General features: G+C 38.3%; 2 protein-coding genes and 1 long non-coding RNA gene across 6 annotated transcripts; 2 read left to right on the top strand and 1 right to left on the bottom strand.

Moving 5' to 3' along the window:
* Positions 1-1,404: 1,404 nt before the first annotated feature.
* Positions 1,405-9,249, top strand: LOC5518105. 2 transcript variants are annotated; one of them, XM_048733052.1, is made up of 8 exons: positions 1,405-2,386; positions 3,062-3,259; positions 3,912-3,988; positions 4,721-4,814; positions 5,786-6,114; positions 6,507-6,594; positions 8,110-8,309; positions 8,408-9,249. In XM_048733052.1, the coding sequence occupies exons 1-7, from the start codon at positions 1,516-1,518 to the stop codon at positions 8,283-8,285; spliced, it is 1,833 nt and encodes a 610-aa protein (XP_048589009.1). In that variant the 5' UTR covers positions 1,405-1,515; the 3' UTR covers positions 8,286-8,309; positions 8,408-9,249. The 2 variants fall into 2 exon arrangements, with proteins under 2 accessions (XP_048589009.1, XP_048589008.1); XM_048733051.1 differs by having other exon boundaries at positions 8,110-9,249.
* Positions 9,250-9,926: 677 nt separating this feature from the next.
* LOC5518107 (AMME syndrome candidate gene 1 protein homolog) lies at positions 9,927-17,226 on the bottom strand. 2 transcript variants are annotated; one of them, XM_032362683.2, is made up of 6 exons: positions 16,988-17,226; positions 15,119-15,229; positions 13,376-13,490; positions 12,917-13,007; positions 12,627-12,809; positions 9,927-12,517 (listed from the first exon to the last, which is right to left on the bottom strand). In XM_032362683.2, exons 1-5 carry the CDS (start codon positions 17,203-17,205, stop codon positions 12,646-12,648), a joined length of 699 nt encoding a protein of 232 aa, XP_032218574.1. In that variant the 5' UTR covers positions 17,206-17,226; the 3' UTR covers positions 9,927-12,517; positions 12,627-12,645. The 2 variants fall into 2 exon arrangements, with proteins under 2 accessions (XP_032218574.1, XP_001638088.2); XM_001638038.3 differs by having other exon boundaries at positions 9,927-12,809.
* Positions 17,116-20,151, top strand: LOC116601870. 2 transcript variants are annotated; one of them, XR_004290177.2, is made up of 2 exons: positions 17,116-17,847; positions 19,157-20,151. It is a non-coding gene; the product is annotated as an uncharacterized LOC116601870 (long non-coding RNA). The 2 variants fall into 2 exon arrangements; XR_004290178.2 differs by having other exon boundaries at positions 17,116-17,866.
* The last annotated feature ends 1,791 nt before the right edge of the window (positions 20,152-21,942 follow it).

Below are 21,942 nucleotides of genomic sequence, written 5' to 3'. Positions count from 1 at the left end.
ATGTGCTCGCATCGGCGCTAATTACATATGGCAGTAGTTTGCGTCCACGGGCTTTAGGATAGTTGGAGCAGGTATACATTGGTCACATTGACTTTCATACAGCACGTGGCTTAGTCAAAACCTACGAATTCGATGAATGGAAATTACAGTACCTCTAAATTCCGTCCAAAAGTGGTAGTTAGATAATGAATATTTCACTCCAAATGATACAGTACAGAGGAACCTGGATTTTACGACTAACCTCGATTTTACGATGCCGCACCTCTCTCCCGGCGGAAATACAGTGAAATGTATAAGAAATAACCTCGATTTTACGCTATTGGATACACGATATTCTCGATTTTACGATACTAATCTCTTCTCCCGAGCGTTATTTTAACCGCGATACAACGATATTAATGATTATTTCTACAGAGAGAAAAAACAGACACGTACTGAACAGTGAATATTTTTTTAACTTAACAGATCTTGTTATATACAGATTACAGTTTTACAAAAAGTAACTAACTCTCTTTCACAGAGTACAGATACATGAGTACCCTTATCTTGTTGTGTTTATTTTGCATTTATGAATTTTTTGGGTTGTGGGTACTTCCCAAAGCCGGTACAGGCCGGTTGAGGGGTCAATGTGTTAAACACCTTCAAATCCGAAGTAAAGATGGCCGGTGGTAACGGAACTCAAAGCGGGAAAATAAATTTCTTCGATTTGCTTATATATCGTACAATTCAGAGGCAAAAATAAAACATATTTAGAAACTTAAAGTAGACTTATACATCACATATGAAATCTAGAAATTAAGTCCTACAGTAAAGCAATTTTGCTGAAGATTTTAAAATTATTTCGCTTTTAAATCGTCTGTTTACTTAGAATCTGCAACGTGACTTGCGCAACGGTAGTATATTTATCAATCACGGCTTGTACCGTATGATTCACTCATTCTTTTATTAAGTGGTTAGAACACCATTTTTACCAAAGCTTTGTTATATTACAGGTTTACTTTCAAAGGAGGAATTCTGCAGGGGGAGCTTATAGGCTAAAATGTAGATATTTTAGCTGCTAAGTGTGAGATTGCGAGACTGAGATCGCGTAACAGCGCGTGTAATTGTAATTCAACATATACCGGTGTTTATCGTCATTCTGCAGTATGTGAAACACTTTTGAATATTTCTAGTAGAGTTTATGCTATCAATTGTTGTAATTTGAAATAATCCGAGCAGGATATAGTAAAAATCTTCTTCTCTATTCGCATTGTTATTCAAAGCGCTACCGGGAGCTGTTGTCAGTTCAGAGGGTGAATGACAACTGAAGGTGACAAACGCCTGGCACAGGAGCGCGGTTCGGTTTGGTGTTTAAGCAAACCGCGCGAAGTCTGGGTCAGGGCGGGAAACTCAGCTGACCAAACGTGATTCAGTATTGCGGACTCATACGTCAGAGGAGATGGTCGAAAGACGGGAAAGATGAGAGAAAGATAGGAAATTTGATTATTGTTTTACCTTCGGCTGTCTGGTGGAACTATGTCATTGGTTTGCAGGTTCCTCTTTTTCTTCTGTTTGATTGTGTTTATCCTCGGCGCATTGGAGCGGGTAGAAGCAGCGGATCCGATGGGAGATTGGTCTTACGATGAAGCAACTGGGCCAAGCACATGGCCGAATCATTTCCCACATTGTGGTGGCAAAAAGCAATCTCCTATCAATATAAACACCGAAGAGGCAAAATACGATGGCAGCTTAACAGATTTGGATATAAGATACCCCAATACGACAGACGTTTTGCTTGTTAATCATCACGGGCACGCTATTGAAGCAGACATTCTATCTAGTGAGCCTTTCGTCGCGACGGGAGCAGATCTGAGCTCTCGTTATCGCCTTGCGCAGTTTCATTTTCATGTTGGAAGCTCTGATATACAGGGCTCTGAGCATCATATACACGGTATTAAGTACCCTTTAGAGATGCATCTAGTTCATTATAACGATAAGTATCCAAATGCTTCGTCCGCACAAGGACTCCTCGATGGTTTGGCCGTGATCTCTGTTTTGTTTGAGTCCTCTTCTACGGATAATCCAGCTTTGAATGAAATTATTGACAACTTGCAAAATGCGTCTTACAAAGATGAAGAAATCACCGTCCAAAATGTTCCAGTGGGAAAAATAATACCGACCGATACCGAGAAATTCTACAGATATAATGGGTCGTTGACAACACCACCATGTTTCGAAACTGTTAAATGGATTGTTCTAAAGAAAACTGCTAGTATCAGCGAAAAACAATTGAGGCAATTCCGAAGTGTTTTCTCGACATCTAGACAAGCTACTAAGCCCAATTCTTTAGTGGACAATTTCAGACCAACCCAGAGTCTGAATGGAAGGATTATTAGAAAGAATTTTGGTAAGTTATTAAAGTATATTATATATTAAGTTGTTAAAAGTAGATTATATAAAATAAATGACTGCAAACCATGTGTGTGACATGGAAATTAAGTTTTATTTATTTTATTTTTATTTTATTAGGACTTCATTAAGTTTCAGAGTAGGCTGTGGAGATTGGTAATTAGGGTGTGGACGTTATCTTATTTTATTAGTTCAAATAATACTTAAATCAACTTTTTAAAAAAAGTAGCTGGCGCTTGGTGCAAAATAGCTGGCGGTTTCAGTGGCCGCAGGGGTGGGGGGGGGGGGGGGGTGTTGGAGCTACTGAGACCCCTGTTGTTTCTATGGCATCAGTTACTCAGTTACTAAATGCCAGGTCACACTAGCGATATTTGTTTTGCATGTGCACCAGTCTTATGGCCTGCATTTCAATTAAGGAGGGGGGCGGCGGGGGATGGGGGGGGGGGCGTAGCATTCGATGCAGAAATATAGAAGTGTATGTAAAATAGGGTTCTTTGTTTCCACCTGCAAGTTCTTAGTGACCAAGGTAGCTGTCCCTGTGGTTATCTGTGAAACTGCCCAAGTTTCTAACTCCTACCTGTGTGTTTCACTTAAATCAACATGGGCTAATAGATTTGCAATGTGCAACTTTATTAATAAATACCTGTATACCAATATAGTTTATTCTTTTTAGATGAACCACATTTCCCTTGTGGCAAAACAAGCAACCTCACTGCTGACTGCCGTCAGTACATTGATGGAAAAGCTGTCTTCTATGAAGTGCAAGTCAACCCTTGTACTCTTCCTGTGTCAGTTACACTTAAAATCCATGCACCAGGATTTGATTATCAACAGACAGTAAGCCAAGACATCAGAACTCCATTCAAAATTGGTGAGTCTCCTTTCAGGTTGAAAAGGTTGATTCAAGTTCTTTTACCTAGGGTTTATGGATATTGTCAGAGATCCTGCTTCAACAGCTATGCATTTTGTTGTGTTGTTTGCTGTTCGTTTCCTTGACTATTCTTCCTGGTAGAGTAGTTATAACAACCAAAAGCCTGATGATGCAGTCAATGCAGTCGATAGCCAGATTTCATGAGGTGTTTTTGGCCACAGAAGTATGATCACCAGCTGGTTTTTCCCTGAAAGGAAGAGTAGTTTTAATGATTGTTTAAACACCTCTGGCCCTGGAAACTCAGATAGGAATATGATGTACCACTAGAATACTCTCTATACTAGAATACTCAAAGAGATGATGGTCCAATCAGTAGGTAACTGCCAACGCACCCAACACCAGCCCCCCCCCCTCCCACCCCCCCCTGACTCAAAAGTCTGGCTTCTGGCAAGTACAATGCAATGCAATAATCCTAGTTTATCGAGGGTATCACATTAACCAAATACACAGTTTTCTAACACATGGCCCGCGTAAGCATTGTAAGCACTGTCACTGGGGGGTGCTCACGGATTTGGAGACAAACTTATTCCAGGGACTTTATTCTTCTTTTACAGTATGTTGTAACCTTTTCCCAATCACCTTTGCTTTGTAGGAGCACTTGATAAAGGAATGACCATGGAAATACATTATCATGCGGATGGCGAGATGGCTGGAAAGATGCATGTCTCAGTATGTTCAATATAATGATAAGGTTTAATGTATTCACAGGGAAAGTATCCCTTCTTAACAGTACAAAAAGTAAAAGTTTAGAAACCTTCTCCTGACTCTAACTACTTGTGGTGCACAACGGATGCTGATGATGCACTCAGTCTACCGTCTTCATGCTTATTCATATGAGATGTGATTGGACCTGGCCACATTTGCCATTTACTTGACAATGACCAATGCTTTAACTTAAAGAGCCCTTGTCAGCCACACCTTTGTTATTAAAATGTCATAATAACCATCTAAAAACAAAGTTTACACCCATTTTCAAATGTTTGCAAAATCCCGGGTTTTCAAATTTTTCATTCGATATAATCATTCGACAATGCTAGTACTTTGTGTATGTCATAACCATTTTCAAAGTGTAGAAGATTTCTCAACTGAGTTCCTAACATCAGACTACATGAAGTATATTGCTAATTTCTTCTCTCAACATGATCCATGTGCTCAAAACATGAAAGCATTTAGAGAAGATGTGTACTGGAGAGTAATTTTCCATCAAGTACTATCGAAGTACTAGCCTTGTCCAATGACTATGTCAAATGTCAGAACATTGGAAACCCGGGATTCCACATACATTTGAAAATAGGTGTAATCTTTTATGCCCTATCAGATCTCATGAACATGATAAAAAATATATAAAAATAAACATCTGACTATCAGATCTCATTTCCATTCTTGATCTGTGGTTTCCAGGTGTTCCAGGTGAACTTGCCATTTGATACACACTCAGATAACATTGTCAAAGTCATAGATGAGTTCTTTCATGTGGAAGGGCTCTGCAAGCCAGGTGAGTTTATTTGACCCATGCCATTTGTAATTTAGCCAATTAAATAGGCATAGTTATTCATTAATTTAGAAATTCATATCTACTTACTACCCTGGGTACCAGAGGCTACGAGCTTTGCACTGACAACATTTTGAGCAAAGCGAAAGAGCCTCTGGTGCAACGGATAGACAGCCTCACTATGGTGCTAATGTTTTCATGCAAGATTTGTACTACGCCTTTGATTTGTCAATAAAAGTTGCTATTGTAGTAGTATTTCATATCTGGAGGATCGTCTCCTCCATTTCAATCACCGGTTTTTTACTTGGGAAAACATATACAAACAAAATCACTCCAGCTAAGCCGATGATCAGTGAATAAGCGGCAAATCTTTTACTCGTTTCCATCTCCTTTGCCTCTAGTTTTTCTGTGGACCTTGACTTTAATGTCGGTAATGCCCGGTGGACAAGTAAGCTAGCCTTCGCTATCCTCCCTAGTTGTCGACAGTTTATGCAAATTACAGACAGGATTTTATTGTATCCGAGCAATCGCTCAGCTCAATAAACGCTCTACAAACTTCTCATTTATGCCTTTATTTCAGAAAACAAATTGAACTGACCTAGAACACGCTTCGATGTATTGTTGCTGCACACTCTACTAAAATTATTTTGATTTAATACCATTTTTGCTGATTCACTGTATCCACAAGTGGGATTTCAGTGATTTCCATATCGGTGCGAAACTTGTACGGGTATGTTGGCTTGTTAATCTGATGTGTCGCCAGCACCATAGTGAGGCTGGCTATCCATTGCACCAGAGGCTTTTTTGCTTCGCTCAAATCATTGTCGCTGCAAAACTCGGAGCCTCTGGCACCCATGGTAACCTGCTTACATAACTGTTATTATTGTTATGTTTTTGTTGTAACAGTCTAGATTATCCCACTATTGTGTCCCCCCTTACTTTTCCAATCTCCATAAATCAATGCCATTTTGCAGCCAACTGCACCATTGATTCCTGGGATAAACACTGGTGCACAGCTACCATTGGGTATGGCAACGACACACTCCACCTTGGCTTCTCCTCTATACTCTTTGATCAGTGCAGCACCTCACCCAGCATGCGTGTCAAGATCTATCGGCAGGAGGAGAAGTGGGTTTGGGCTGCCGAGAAGACCTTCAAGAACAACGACATTGAGACAGTTGGTCTGACAGGGACTATCCTCAAAGATATGGGGGTGAAAAGGAGTGCCCCTAACACTCAGTGGTCGCCTGTCACTCTGGAGTCCTTTATTACACATTTTGAAGGCACAACTTACGAGTTCAAGGTAATCACCCTAGTAAGAAGTGGTGGTGTGTATCAATAGGCTGACAATTTTGGGAACCTGGTTTAAAAAAAAGTTCTTAGGCCTAGGGCAAATGCTGTTCTTTTCAACTGCTGCCAAAATGCAATTCATGCCAATTTGATTGTTTTATGTTCATTTCCATGCATTTGCATTGGGGCTGGTACATGAAAAGAATGGTGTTCGTCCTAGGCCTTATTGTTTTAGATTTTCCATTTTTTTATCTGGGCTCATTTTTGTTCGATCCCGAGCACTGGAAGGGCATACTCCATACACAATTACTGTACATGAAACCAAATAACATGAGTACTTGCATGTTTTGAAAGACTGCTAAAAACTGTACAGTTTTTAGAGCTAAATTGTTGATTTCCTTTCAGCTTTACCTGGTGACTAAAGACAATGGTGGGCAGTACATTATGATAAAAGACCGTTACACTTATCCCCGAAACATCTGCACATCAATGGGTGAGTCAATTTGGACACCTTCCACCCTGTTCTCGGATTTTTCTAAGAAGAAATATAAACCCTTGGAAATCCAGGAAAAAACAATGCCCCCATTCCTTTTTGGGAGTCCCAGATTGGCCCCTTCAGTATCTACATCAAACCATGATAAGGAAATTCTAAATCAGTTTTACATACGGTATATTGCTTCTTTGTACATGTATATTCCTTCAATGTCATTACCTTTACAGACGCATCTATTTGGAACTCTAGAAAATCTAAATTGGAATAATTTGAACTAAAATATAGGATAACTTGAATTCCTTGCACTTATGCTTGATTAAATCACATCATACCTACATTGAAAGAAATATGTTGTTAATGATTTATATGAAAATATGAGAAACATATATCTTGTCAAGAGAGCATAAGATAAGAGAGGGACACTTTGGTATTACCCGTGCGCCATGTCGATTCCGAATCTGGCTATTTTTAGTAACCACCACCCCACCTCTGCGCGTAAGGATTTGCTACTTTTATTTTGTCCACCTCCCCCGCGGCTTGTGTGTTGTTCTTTTGCCAACTCGATAGGAATGAAAAAAGATCATGTAAAAAAACTCGGGAAAAGAAAACAAGTCTAACTTAAGTAAGCTAGATTGGCAAATATACTCACAGAAAGCTAAATCCCTGAATAGTTTGACTGTTTGTTTGTCTGAGCGGCGAAGTCAAGTGAAGAAGAAAGAAAAAACCGACGAGCGATAAATTGGCTGTGATACCACGTTTGATTCAAATCCCGACTCCAGCTTGTATAATAACAACATAATAACATAACATATAATAATAACAACATCAAAAAAGTACAGTAATATCTCCCTCTTTATTTTCTTACTATTAAAAAAGCTCAGATACTTCAGCTTGCTGGCTTTGATCATAACAAAAATGCATTCCCTCGTTACAAGGTAGTTTTATGAAATGTATTTTTCTTGGATCCCTTCTCAATTCACCGGAATATTCACAAAAAACAACTAACTTACAGATTTCGTTTGACCATTAGGAAGATAATGAATGTTGAGAAACCACGAAGAAGCAGCAAGTTAGAGCAAAAACTGTGATTGAAGCACGAGGTTTTCCGCTCTTGATTTTGAATGAAGTCTCGTTTTGGAAATCTTGCAATCCTCGAAGTACTACATCCCCTTGATAAACTGAAACCGCTCGTATCCTTGATGCTAGAATTACATTTTCGGTGGTATTTGTGCAAATAGGGTGTTTTTTTTCGGTTCCATGTCACAAAATAGCGGCAAACAACAAGATGTAAATGCCAAAGCGCGGGGGTGGGGTGGTGGTTTCTAAAAATAGCCGGATTCGGAATCGACATGTCGCGCGGGTAATACCAAAGTGTCCCTCTCTTATCTTATGCTCTCTTGATCCTGTTCAATCCAATAATCTCCCACTAACCCAAGCTGACTTATGTTTCTCTTTAGAGTTTGAGTAAGTGGGATTCCACTGTGCAATACTCATCAGCTTATCATTGTATTGCAGGCGGTTCGGACTCTGGCCGTAAGATTGCCATAGGGGTATCTGTTGTTCTGGTGGTTGTTATTATGATATCTGTAGCCATCTTCATCATGTACCGAAAGCGAAAAATGTTCCTGGGCCACCGTCCAGCCCTTGTGGAAGAGATGGATGTTTACGAACACGATGCAGGGACATTGTAACATGTAGCAACCTATTAATATAATGTAAGTTATAATTTTTATGCCATTTAGAATGGCAGATTTGGACTCGATTTGGATTGACCTAAATTCTTGAATGGTTAATATGGATTTATCTGACTCAGGTTCCTGGGATGGCTGATTTGAATTCATGGAATAATGACTAATCTGGATTTTTGGCATGGCTGATCTGGATTTCTGAAGCGGTTGCTATTTTCCATCTATTTTCCTGTAATAGCTTATTTGGGTTCCTGAAATTGGCTGAATTAGATTATTGCAGTTAAAATTCATTTCTAAAACCGTTCAGTATTCCTGAAAGGTCCCATCCAAAATCCTAATTATATTCTAACTACTAGAATCTCAATTTTTTTTGTTATCCAAATGTCTGGTTAATTACTCTAGTTAATTAGTTGATAGTTAATTAGCTGATTAGTTGATAGTTAATTAGCTGATAATCAAAATTCTTAATATAACATGTCTAAAGATGTATTTATTTAGTTATTGTGGCTAATATTTATAGAAAAGTAGACGGTCTCCAATACCCTTTGGCAATACTATATTCCCCAAGGGGGGTAAACTGAAAACATGACAAAGGATCTGACAGAGCCCAAAGTTTCAAAACTAAAAAATACCAAAGATATTTGAACTTTAACCCTGAAACTTGACTATACACGAAGTAAACTATAGTTTTAATTAGTTTGGTCAAGAGACCATTATCATGTTCTCTTGGTTTAGTATATGCAATGTGACAGTGTTTTTCATTAACCTGGGAAAGAAAGAGTAATAGTCAAAGTGTAATAGTCAGGATATCACAAAAGAGGACATTTGAATTAGCGCAATAAGTGAAATACGAGTGTTAATAAAGATCAATCTACACTTGATGTTTAGTGTGATATCGGGTATAGCATATACTTTGGTATCTTGCTACCCAAGGTTGTCAAAGTTGTAATAAAATGTGCAAGAGTAACTATTTGTTCAATTGTGATCAGAGTGAAAGGGGCTTTAAAGCGAAACTTAAACTTTCAAACTGCTTTGCAAATGAAATTGTGATCCGTGATTTTAGATTTAGATAGATATTATCAACACAAATAAAAGAAAAAATAACCCATGTACGTTTGAATCCCACCAGTCACCACCTCGGTGGGACATTACTTTACAAAGGGAATCTGACGGGTGGACTCTATTAGAAATTGAGCCACGGGTAGCCTACCTGGTGTTTCTTTTCCTTTTCCTGTTTTTTGCCATCTGGATATCTGCTGAGTTTCAGACTCCCCGGCAGAGTTTTCCTTCCCTGGTACAATTTCACTCTGATCTGATGGGAAATTTTGCTTAAACGAATAAAGGGGTAACCGATTGCGCCAGAGACTTGGAGGGACACTATCTAAACTCGTGGCACTTAATGGTTTATTGCACTACTTTTAAAGCCGTATTAATTAAACTATATACAAAAGATACACCGTTCCTCCCTGGGTGGGCCTGTACAAACCAGTGTAGTCCATTAATACCCAGACCCGCGATCAAAACCATTGTTCTTAGACCCGACATGGGCATCAGAATGATGGCCGAATTTTGTTAAGCACCTCTCCTTCGTTACCACTTTGTTATCCCGAAAGCAAAATATAGATATGATGTAGACAACACACATTTGCTTAATGTATTTGATTTATTATCTTCTTGTTCAATCCCTGTACAGTGGATGGTAAGCTAAATAAAAACATCAGTTGGTATGAACAAGCTTACAAAATTGAAGCGATCCGCCTTTTTAAGATCTCAAGTGGGTAATCAAGTGATTTAGACAGCACGGTTAAGTTGTATGCGACACCTTTACAACTCGAGTCGTAGAGTATAAATCAGCCTACGACTCCGCTACGATGCTTGACCACGAAAATCGTAGTGTGTAATTCATGGCTAAAGCTAAGTTCAAACGTCGTATTATCCATGAGCCGTATTCAATGCAAATGCTTGCAAAATAATCAAGTCGATTGTTTCATCTTCATTTGCAGGCATTTGCATTGAAGATACGTCTCATGGATAATGCGACGTTTGAACCTAAGACATGTCGAAGACAGGTTAAATGGTGTTGTCTAAAATCAGCCTATAGGAGTCCATTTTTTTCCTCTTCTAGTTTTTCAGCGATATTAAAATGATTACCCATACCCTTCTTACTGGAACTTAGTATAAATGGGGAGAAGGAAATAATATGGAGAGCGCTTATTCCACCACTTGTATCTGAAAATTTGTCAGTTCAAACAAAATAACATGAAGCATTTGTCAAGCCTAGCAGTGCCTCGCATGGCGCACGTCTGTAATTACAACAAAATCACAAGTGGTGGTTGTGTAGTGATAAGCACGATCAAACACCGCGCGAAACGGACACGTCTCTTGCTAATCCTGTGGATTTTTAAAAACGCGAAAGCAAGGCTTTGTCAAGTCGGGGTTGATAACAGCAGTATAAAGCCCTGTGCAAACTGCGCTAGCATCTGCTGGCGAATTCTTGCTCGACTGAACACAAGACAAAAGAAATGTCAGAAAGTCGATTCCCCATTTTGTGATTTCCTTTGTCCTATAGTCAGTCACCCGTGTGATAAGCACATTTTAAACAAGGACCCGCACTAAAAAAGGGCCTGGGCCAGGTTCATGGAAGGCTCAGGTGTTAGCTAACTGCCACGTGGTGCGGAGCTCAGGAGTTCAGTCAAGCGTGTCTTGTTTGCCCACGAGGAGCGAAACCCAAACTCAACTTTTGAAGCGCTTTTCTTCTCGTTTATTTTCTCTTGGCTACTAACAATGAATAACCTACCAAAAGAGCAGGAATGTGCAGTAACGATAACACAACTAAAAAGCCTCATTACCGACGCAATGTTACGGCGTGTTGTCATCTTGAAGTTTGAATTTAATTCGGCCGCAAGAGGGCGGAGCTAAGCCTTTTTATAGTGCGGGTCCTTGTTTAAGACCTTAGAGCCTGAGCTTTAGCTTCAAGTTTTACATTAAAACGAGAACAGTGTTGAGAAAAACGTCAAAACGGCTGTTCACACAACTCGACCTGTGTAAGTTCAAATTATACACCATAATCTGTAAAACGGCACAATCTGTAAAATGAAATCGGACGTTGCGCGGTCCTAAATTGCTTAGTTATAGCGTTATAAAAATACTGGACCCTCATGGCAGGCAAGAGACAGAACGTGTAACACGACAGCCAAACCTTAGCAAGGCAAACGCTGCGTCCATAATATTTACATTAAATTCTAGCTACTGGATCAAACTATCAATACCTCCTTTGCTATTTGCCTTACTTGGATGCGGCGGTGGTACTTGTATTAGAATGTTGGTCTGACTCTTGTAGAAGGCATTCCTGATAGTCAGCAAAGAATAAAACCAAACTCTTCGACAAGCCCCCCCCCCCCCCAAAAAAAAAAAAAAAAAAAAAAAAAACCATTTAGCGTAAAGAGTATTCGTCCCTTGGATTAGGACTGGTTTGTACAGCGGAAGTCCGTTAACTGGAAAAATCAACGGAGACCTAAAAAGATTGAGCCATCCGAGTAGAAATGTCTTAAAGATAGTATCTAGCGGGCCGGAGTCCTCGATTTCCAAAAAAACCTATATCCGTCTCTTACCCTGCCCTGAGGTCCAACTCCAATTTGAAAAAGCCAAAAACCCATTATTTCGAGATGGGTCCCTGACCAATAACTATGGCACAGTGTCTTAAAAGTAACTGCAATGACCCCAGTCACGCAAGGGGCCAGTTGGATTGAGTGACGGAAATCATGGCTGCTAAACTAAGACTCTGATTTAGCTGCAATAAGTTAAATATACTTTATTTATAATTGGTAATATTGCTGTGAAATTTCGCGAGGTAGCACTTCTGGAAATTCAAAAAAACAAAATGCAATGAAAGCACGCCTGCAATAAATGAGTATTGGAAATAGCCTAAAAATCAAGGAAATTGCACAAGGAATCGATATCGCTAATGTAAAACTATATGAAGGTAGACTAATTCAACCTAATAGGCATAAAAATCATAAAATCACTTGAATCAATGTACACTAAATCCCACCTTTTTGAATGATAACCTTACAATTGTTATATAACCTTGTGCAAACCCAAACATACCAATCCAAGATATCCAAAACCCATCCCCCTCCTATCATAAAACTACCTTTAACATTAGCTGCAAGTTCGTGCTTCCGTGAATGAATTTCCGACTGAAGACAATTTGTTAACGTCGCCTAGCAGTAGAACTAAAAAGCAATAAAGGATGTGCAGTCAAGGACCAGTTTTATAGGTGCACCCAGAAAACGGGGTCTCAAATGCACATACTATACTACTTAGCAAATATACAATAATTACACCTAGAGTGACGGGTGTGTCATGTGGGGCGTTGCTTTGCAGCCATGAACTCATTGTAGCTGACAGTAACCTTTTCGCTCTGGTAGCGAGTAACCTTAACTGTATTACGCATTTCTGGGCTGATGGGTGCCTTGTAGCCGCCTTTACGAAGTAATGAGTCAATGGTTTGTATCTGTGTCCAGCCTGATAAGAAACAGATTTAAAAAAATGTAAGTGTACATGTGTTAACACTAGCGTGTTTCTGGTTGATAATGCATGAATGGTGATGAAAATCGAAGAGACATTTTTACCTTGTTCCTTTGCTACCTCAGGTAGATAAGTTGCGGTGCGCTTGTGGCCTTTCTCATTATAAAATTCTATCCTTATTCCATGTACTCCAATCTAAAACATAACCAAAGAAACCACAACAGTTTATAACGCTTAGTTAGGTAATTGTTAAGGTAATTGTTTCTGATAATTAGTGGGGAAATATCATGAAAAAATGTGACCCAGATATCAATTGACCGAAACACTGTTGCAGCCTGGCTTTACAGAACAAAGTGAGAAATGTTGCACTGTTGAATATATCATACATGCAAAAACTAGATCTGATAATTTAAAAAACATATTTGGTGGCTGGGTGGTGGCACCCCCCCCCCCCCCCCCCCCGCCCCTTAGTTACATGCGTGCATGATTCTGTCAACTTTATACAGGGTTTTAGTGAATGGGATTGGCGTTACACAAGACAAGTGTCAGCCAAGTTGTCTTACCTCCCAGTCAACACAGTTGACACCTTCCTCAAAGTTTGTGAGAAGGGAGACGGAGCAATGTAAATTAGCTAGTTCATCCTTGGTAATAGGAGCAAAACGGCTATCTCTTAATGCACTGGAACAAAGAGCAGTCATATTGAGCGGAAATAATGCTCATGACAAAACCATCAAACAAAAAAATGAGTGATACTCTACTTTGTGTCAAGGTTTAAGTACCAAGACATTGGTTATTCAGACAAACCAACCGATATACTGTAAATCTTTTAAAACAAAGTTATTTTTGTGAAAGGAAAATTATTACTTTCAGGGGTTCTTCATTCTTAATTATTTCAATAATCTTTGAATAGTATTGAATAGTAACACTTATTTTAAAGCTATATTAGCTGCCCTGTAACTACTGGAAATAATCAAGACGCTTAACATTTATTGTAAAGTTGTATATGCTTTTTTACTTTTTTTCTGCTTTAGATCTAGAAAAAAAAGCCAGTTTTACACTTCTAAGTTTAAGGCCATGTTATCAAATTTAAAGAAAAACAAACATAGAACACATTATTTCCACTGCAATTGGTATATCTTTTTGATTCTGACAATACACCAAAAACTGGAATTCAACTCTTCTTTCGAAAAAAGGGTATAATAGTTACAAGGTTATTTAGTTGATAGGGGTTATGACATCAGATTTGGGGGAGGGAAGTTGACCGGGTTAGACGTATTCCTAGTGACGACACATTGAAAGACGGGCATAAAGGTAAGAATGACCGCGTACCTTTTGTAGTCACTTTTTATCCAGCTTTACCTAATTTACCTGGTATTCTTCGTAATTTACAGCCAGTTCTAGAATCTTCTAGTAGATGTAGGGGTGCTATTGGTAAAGTACCTATGGTGGCTTATACGAAACCTAGGAATTTAAAGGATATGTTGGTGCACTCCTCTCTTAAAGAGGATAGTACTCAGGTTATAGGTTGTGGTAAGTGTGGCGGTAAAAGGTGTAGGGTGTGTAACTTTCTTAAGACAGGGCGGGAGTTTCGCAGTACAGTTACTAATAAGAAATATGTCATTAATTTTGACTTGGACTGTAACTCAGATTTTGTTGTTTATCTAATTCTTTGCTCTATGTGTAGAAAGCAATACGTAGGGTCTACTATCAATAGTTTTAGGAAGCGTTTTAATAATCATAAAAGTAGGTTAAATAAGCACCCTAGTTTACCAGTTAGTGAAAAAGTTAAGGATGACTTTATCTATCAACATTTTCATTGTGACAATCATTTAGGTCTTAATAATGTTATGGTACAACTTATAGATAAGTGTAACTCTGAGGCTCAGCTTAGGGAAAGGGAAGGCCAGTGGGCTTATTGGCTTAAGTCTATCTACCCGCGGGGTCTTAATAGTGATGACTTTTTTTGTAGTAGAAACCCACGGAGAGATGTGTAAATTCTTTTTATCCATAGCGTGCACTATTCTAGAAAATGTGCGTCTTTGTCAGTTGTAATGTTTTTGCGTCTAGCGCCACTATTCTGATGGAAATAAGCTTGTAACCATTCACCTTCTTCAGTCTGCCCTGAAGAAGTCTTATTAAAGACGAAAATTTGGCAGATTCGAATTCCAGTTCTTGGTGTATTGTATTAATTGTTCTGGTACGAGATCACGGCAGTTTGGGCTTTTTGATTCTATTTTTTTATTCTGATATAGATATAATGCAAAACATAAAAAAAAAAATTAAAGAACTTGGAATCACAATCTTACCTAGATAATGTGTATTCTTTAAGTCCGGCATGCAAAGGCATAGTAGAAAATGTCCCTATACAACCCCGAAGTCTTCGATCATGACCGATTTTCCAAGTAACAAATAATGGACTAAAAGAAAAAGAAGAACAGAAAAAAGTTAATAGATATTCCTGTGAAATAGAACAGATAGATTAGAACACTGATATCGATTGGCTTTGGTTACATTATACTGTACTTTTTGAAGGTTTTTATAAATTACAGTACAGCAATAAAAAACTTGTTTTATTCTATTTATCAGTAACCGATTAAAAGTTATTTGACATATGAACAGACCAGTATTTTATTCACTTTCCAATATATTTCCCAAAATAACCGATGCTTTTTCTTTAAATTTAGGGAGAGACACACCTTAGGCATGATGGGGATCATAGTGGCAAGTCTTAACTGACCACCTAAATTTTTTTTGTCCACATACTCCATTTTCTACCTTTGCTTCGGGAAACATTGCGTTATCTCTTCAATTTGCAATATAATTTCACAGAGTATTATTCTATTGAAAAGGCCAAGAAAAATGATTACCCAGACTATGCAATTACAATTTTGAATGACAGACCAAAAGAGGTCAAGTAGATATGGGTATTTTGGACACTAGCCATTGTCCTATCTGATTCTATGGTTAAGAGTAATTATAAAGTAATATCATTCTGTTTTCATAGCAACAAGAGCCAGTTTAACCCAAACACAGCTAAATGTACAAACTGCATAACAGTGTTACCTTGAATATCTCTTACCAAATTCCATGATATTTAGAACTTACTATATATATCTGTCAAAAATTATTTCATTGAGAGTCATATTAAATATTAAATTTAGAAGTCATAATGATTCTTTAACATTACAGCTTCCTAAATAAAGATTAAACACAAAACATTTTGTTTCCAAATTATAAAATTTATATGTACCATCTAATACAAAATATCTTGTTGTTTTGTATTTCCGGTGACAGGTTTGGACAGGATAGTTAATTTTAAGACAAAGCCTCAAGGAGGCGTGGGAGAAATAACAATTAAAATTAGGCAAAACACAGTAAGTTAATGTAAATTCAAAACAAAACAGTCCTCTTCTACAAAATGTGGGCTGTAGAATATTAGAGGGGATTATCTTTAAGAAAACCCAGGGCTATCAATAATGTTGAATAGATTGAGCCAAGGTAATGCAAAAGACAAAACATCAGACTTCATCTCTACCTATAATAATTGAGAGAAAAAATCCAATTCATACAACCTAGTCTAGTGACTTATTTTGGTTTTGATCATGTTATTGTGAATAATTTGCTGTATACGAAAAAGTGATAGGGAAAATCAGATTAGGTTAAATCTAGTTTGAACGGTTAGCAAGGAAATAATAATTTAAACATGACAGGGTTTTCGAGGTTGATGAGTGTTTTTGTCACACAATTTACATATGGCCATACACAAATAAATTTTGTCATGCAACACAAAATGTGAGCTCACAGACCTAGTGTCTGTTATTCTTTCCCGTAATATAATATATATTCCATGTAAATTTGGCACATAAATAGAATTACAAGCAGTTCAAAAGATCGAGAGTTCTGAGGAGCATATCCACATGGAATAGCATGGAATATTTTGGCAAAAATATTCCGGTATTCATTGAAACATGAGTTGCTTCTTTGAGCGATTCGGTCAAGCACAACAACCCAGCATTTTGACGAGATTCATACATACTGGGATGTTCGAAGCGAATCGTATCGGCTACAATGCGCAACAGATATCTATAATGATTATCAGGTTACTTTATGCCAACCCTTGAGCGGACAACGGTCAAGGCAACGACAAAGAAAAGACGGTGGTGACAAAGACTTACAAAGAGTCGTTGGTGAAGTGCGGACGGGACGGCTCCTTCACGCGGTATAAATGGCTAGCTAGCATATCAAAACAGTAAAATGCCATGTCCTTAGATATTATACGTCTCTTGTAGCCATTATGCTGGACTATTTGCCGGTTAGTATTCCTATAACAGTTCATATCGTGGCAATCTGTATCGGCCACCAGCAATGTTTGACAGCAATAAAACCAAGGCATGAAGACGAGCCCGCAAGCACACCTATCAGCGGCCAGAAGAAAAGGATAGGTCGTGACGTCATCGGAGGTTTACGTCAAGCCACTTGAATAGCTTCTAAACTACCCTATTTGAGCGAAGCGAAAGAGCTCTTTCGCTTCGCTCAAATCGTTGTCGCCGCGAAGCTCGAAGCCTCTGGTAACCAGGGTACTTCTAAACAAAATAATGAAATTCACTAAGAGCTTTCATCAAGTTTACTAAATATAGGCACATCAGCAATCAAGACAGGGCTAGGTGTGAGTGTTTTAAATGTTCATGATGGAAATTGCTTCTGATGGAAATTGTTTCTGATGGAAATAACTTTTGATTTGTGCCAAAAGACGTTTTGACCGTGGTTTACACAAGTGTACTTCTGTTGGACGCAGGGTTTATAACATTAAGACAATACATATATCAAAAAAACACATATAAAGGAACAGGCACTATACAAAAGAGAGGTGATTTAGATGTGCGGAAAAACGAAAGACGGAAGCGGAAAGACAAAAGTATTTTGTGCAATGATAAAAGATATCATATAACACGAACACGAACTTTTCCGTAAAAAAAAGAGATGAAAGAATACAAGAGCGGGATACTGAGGCTGCACGATAAGACCATCAACCCTGGTGCGTGGCTTTCAGATAGGTTAGGCGCGCACCCCCCCCCCCCCCCCCCCCTCCCTTGGCGACCAAAATGTTGGTCATTTGTTTTTAAGAAATCTTCAAATACTCATTATTTTTCCTTATGATATCTATGACTGCGCACCCCCCCCCCCCCCCCCCCCCCCCTGGCCAATTCTGGGAACGCGCCTGCAGGTGACTAGATCGAGAAGATTGATATTTCTGTGTCACGTTTTAGCTTGGGAAACGAGATCAAAATCAATTTATGAGAAAACAAAACATCAAACCAGACAGTTAAATGTAATAATTGTATTAGCTACCATATAAACGATTCGATTCCGATATAAAGCAAACAGATGATGTAGCACTCTTAGAGAGTTTTGTGACCCACCACAAGAAATACAAACCGGCGAACCACTATACTGCTTGCGTCGGACCTTATCAGCTCGTGTCACTTAGGAACAATGCAGACACAACCCAGAGTTTCGTTTGTATATAGGATATTTCGAGAGATCAATACCACTGCCTTTATTTGGATTAGAATGTATAATACAGCAATGTATTATACATGTATATAGCCTGCGAGCCGCCTCTACTGATGGTTTATTCGAAAATTCCAGTTTTGGGGGTCGTTAAGAAGCTTGCGCCGTCGGGATCTTCTCAAGCAAATGAGAGTTTGAAGAGCGTTGTGGGGCCCAAAGCTCCAAAGAAGGCGCTCTCAAATGTTTTGGCGCGTTCTCATTTAGCATTTTCTATATAAAAATGCCACTTTTCAGAGGACTTAAAAAAGAAAATACAAAATTTCTTACTTTTGACGGACTAATGTTTGAAGTCACTATATTTAGCTATTTCCAACTGCACTAAAAAGATAGTTCATGTTTTTTAGAAGTTTTCAGATATTTCAACTGCATATTTTGGCTTTCCGCTATTTTTGTAGCAGAAATTCTGTATCCCTCAAGAGTGCAGAAATTCTGCATCCTTCACCACTGCAAAAATTCTGCAAAGATTAACAGATTAAGATTTTAGTGACGGTATCATTCATATAGCAGGAAGAAAAAAATTCCCATCTGGTAATTCCCGATCATTGGCATCATTGGACGGGAGAAATCACTTTAATCACTGGCATTCATCTAGATAATAATATTGCAATTCGTCATTGGTAAGCTAAAGCAGTAAGTGATGTTTTACGCACGGTATGCGCCTAACTTTTGGCGCATTGGGGTGAATGTACATCGTTCTTGTAACAGAAAATAAAGGGACTACTATGCGTTAAAGCTTGTATTTCCAGTTGAGCAATCTGTTTTCTCTATTTTAGGGGGCCCTGGCATGTTCGAGGTTCCAGCGCGTTCTTTCTCCGGCGGCGAAAAGAGAAGCACATGTCGCCTTGAGGCTCGCGAGGGTGTCTCGTACTAGACTGGCATTAGCTTTGAACAGAGAACTCCCGAAAGCCGCCCGATGACGTGGGCAACTCTTGATGACTTGAAGGCGAGCCTCACAGTCAATGATTACGAAGGATATGTTTCTAATTTAGAGGATTTACGCCAAATACAGGATATCAACACCGTCAATCAAAACTCAAACTTGTCCTTTTTTGATTTAGAGACGAGTCTTATATTTAGCCCAGTGATTTACGTAGGTTTGGAGGGGTGCTACTATAGACAACAGGGATCGACAGCGAATCCGACATCATTCAGATCGCCTGTGTTCCAGTTGACGGGCAGGATATCTTCTCTAGGTACAAGATGCCATGAAAAAACATTTTTGTGATCCGCACAATTGGCATCACGCTAGCCCGGTCGCAGCTCTAGATCCCACATGCACTGTTAGTTTCAGGGAGTTATTTTTACTCCACTCAGAGAGTAAAAACTACTCTTTGCGATGGAGTACTTTTAAAGGAGTAATTTGAACTCCTTTATTGGAGTAAAAACTACTCCACTGAGGAGTAATTTTTTTTGTTTACTCCGTTAACGGAGTAAGTTTTACTCTGCTGAGAATTAGAATCGAAGGTTTATTAGAAAAAGAGTAATTTTCACTCTTGTTGGTCAAATAATGGAGTAAAAAGTACTCTTTTCTGGGAGTAATTTTAGCAGAGTAAAAGCTACTCCAACTATCTGAAGTGAAAAGAGTTATTTTTACTCCAGATGGTCAAGAAATGGAGTAAAAAAGTACTCCTTTTAGGGGGTAGGTTTTGAAGAGTAAAAACTACTCCAGCCATCTCGTGTTGAAAGAGTAGTTTTTACTCCAGGCCATCTCGTGTTGAAAGAGTAGTTTTTACTCCAGCTGTATCTTTTTAGAGCAGTAACAAACCACTCCAAATATATAAAATAAAGAGAGTTGTTTTTTTACTCTGAATTAGCTGAATTTAAGAAGGAAAACGATAGACAAAAAACTCTACCCTGTGCCTAGGAGTTTCCTAAGATTTCCTAAGTTCGATCAAAACAACAAAATATGATTAAACTTCCTAAAAATTCCTAGGATTTCTTGGTATAAGCAGTAGACCAGAAAATTGAAATAATTTGGTTCTACAATTTAGGAACTCTTAGGAAATTCTTAGGAAATCCTAAAAGAACATTTTCAATACAAGAACAGGCCTCGCCATACTTGCATATATTGTCAGTTATACTACAACAATAAGAAATGTAATCAAAGACAGGCTTGGACTCGAACATGAGTTTTATGTGGTGTACTTTCAAAATTCGTTCAGAATAATTAGTACTGCATTTAAAAGAAAGATAGGTAGGGTGATAATTGTATAAAATTCTTAGATCCGATTTGAACATTATAAAATAATATATATTGTTTCTAATAGAAATGCTACTTGAGATTATAAAAAAAAAGAAGTCCCGCTTTGCAGATAGAAGCCGGCTCACCGGCCCGTAAAAGCAAAATGTATCGGGCGTCCCTCGCTTTAGTGGCCGAGAGGGGCTTGGGCCCAAGGCGCAAAATCATAACGACGGTCGAACGAAAGCCATTATCACAGCCTCCAACGGATAGCCGTTTATTCCCGTCTTTTCTACGCGTAATCCACCTTTTTTGAGGATTTGATGGCAGAACATGGATTGAAGTTAAAGGTTAGTGTGTAATGGGCTTTATAATGTGATAGGTTCAATACTAAACGTGATTTTTGCGACCAACTTCAGCATCAAATCATCGTTCGTGAGCGGATTTCTCGAACTAGACTGATATGTTTTGTGATTCTTTGTTATCTTCCAAAGCAATAGTACCTTCTTATGTGTTTCTCTTATTATCTTCGCAGGACATTATGATAGAGATAGTAAAATGTGCTCGAGTTGAAAGCCAGAAAAGAAAGAAGTTTGAGGTATAAGGAATGTATCAATGCGTAAATCGCAAGAAACGAATAAAAACTTTGTAAACTTAAGTTATTCACTAATCACTGTACTTACATCTAAAGCGCCTATGCTTTATAAACTGTTACTTTAAGCACAAAATTGAATAACTTAGCTTCACTAATTCACTAATCACTGTACTTACATCTAAAGCGCCTATGCTTTATAAACTGTTACTTGAAGCACAAAATTGAATAACTTATCTTAGTATAAACCTAGTAATCAGTCTTGCACCTAAAATTTGTCCAGATATTTATTTTGAATATCTAATGTTACTGTAGTTGGTTTTTGTCCGTATATTTTGATCACAGTAAACCCTGCATATGAAGAACCTAGTTATCTTTTCAAGCTAGCCTACCAGGTTCAAATTTAAATGGTGCATATAGAGGCATTAGGCTTCTAGCTTCTTATCTGAATATACAAAGATGGAGGAGGAGGCAGTTCTTTTGGAAAACCGTAATGACGCCAAAAAGGGTAATGTTCAAAAGCTGTTAAAGTTGTTATAGAAAAATAATATTGTGTTATGTTTGTTTCAGCTTTGTTATGTTGGGACACTTGTTCATAATTTTGTCCTGGATACCTTATGTCAAATGACTATTATTTTTCAACCATTTTTTCAACTTATATTTTTGTTATTTTTTAAACAGAATTGTTTAATTAAATGATTTGTCAAATTCATAATAATGTCTTTTCCTTGGTGTTTCTAAATTACTCTACTTTCTCCAGTATTAACCCCTGAAGTAGGTGGAGTTTA

This window comes from Nematostella vectensis, chromosome 9 (genome assembly GCF_932526225.1).
Source record: "Nematostella vectensis chromosome 9, jaNemVect1.1, whole genome shotgun sequence".
Lineage (NCBI taxonomy): Eukaryota > Metazoa > Cnidaria > Anthozoa > Actiniaria > Edwardsiidae > Nematostella > Nematostella vectensis.
The sequence above is the reverse complement of the archived record's forward strand: the minus strand, read 5'-3'. Positions and strand labels throughout refer to the sequence as shown.

Bases quoted from the DNA above. Each gene is read 5' to 3' on its own strand.
- LOC5518105 (XM_048733052.1), top strand. From the start codon at position 1,516: ATGTCATTGGTTTGCAGGTTCCTCTTTTTCTTCTGTTTGATTGTGTTT. The intron at 2,387-3,061 runs GTAAGTTATTAA...TATTCTTTTTAG, and splicing joins GATTATTAGAAAGAATTTTG to ATGAACCACATTTCCCTTGT. The intron at 6,595-8,109 runs GTGAGTCAATTT...ATTGTATTGCAG, and splicing joins AAACATCTGCACATCAATGG to GCGGTTCGGACTCTGGCCGT.
- LOC5518107 (XM_001638038.3), bottom strand. From the start codon at position 17,205: ATGCCTTGGTTTTATTGCTGTCAAACATTGCTGGTGGCCGATACAGAT. The intron at 13,491-15,118 runs GTAAGATTGTGA...TCTTTGTTCCAG, and splicing joins AAAGAATACACATTATCTAG to TGCATTAAGAGATAGCCGTT. The intron at 13,008-13,375 runs GTAAGACAACTT...GTTATGTTTTAG, and splicing joins TCAACTGTGTTGACTGGGAG to ATTGGAGTACATGGAATAAG.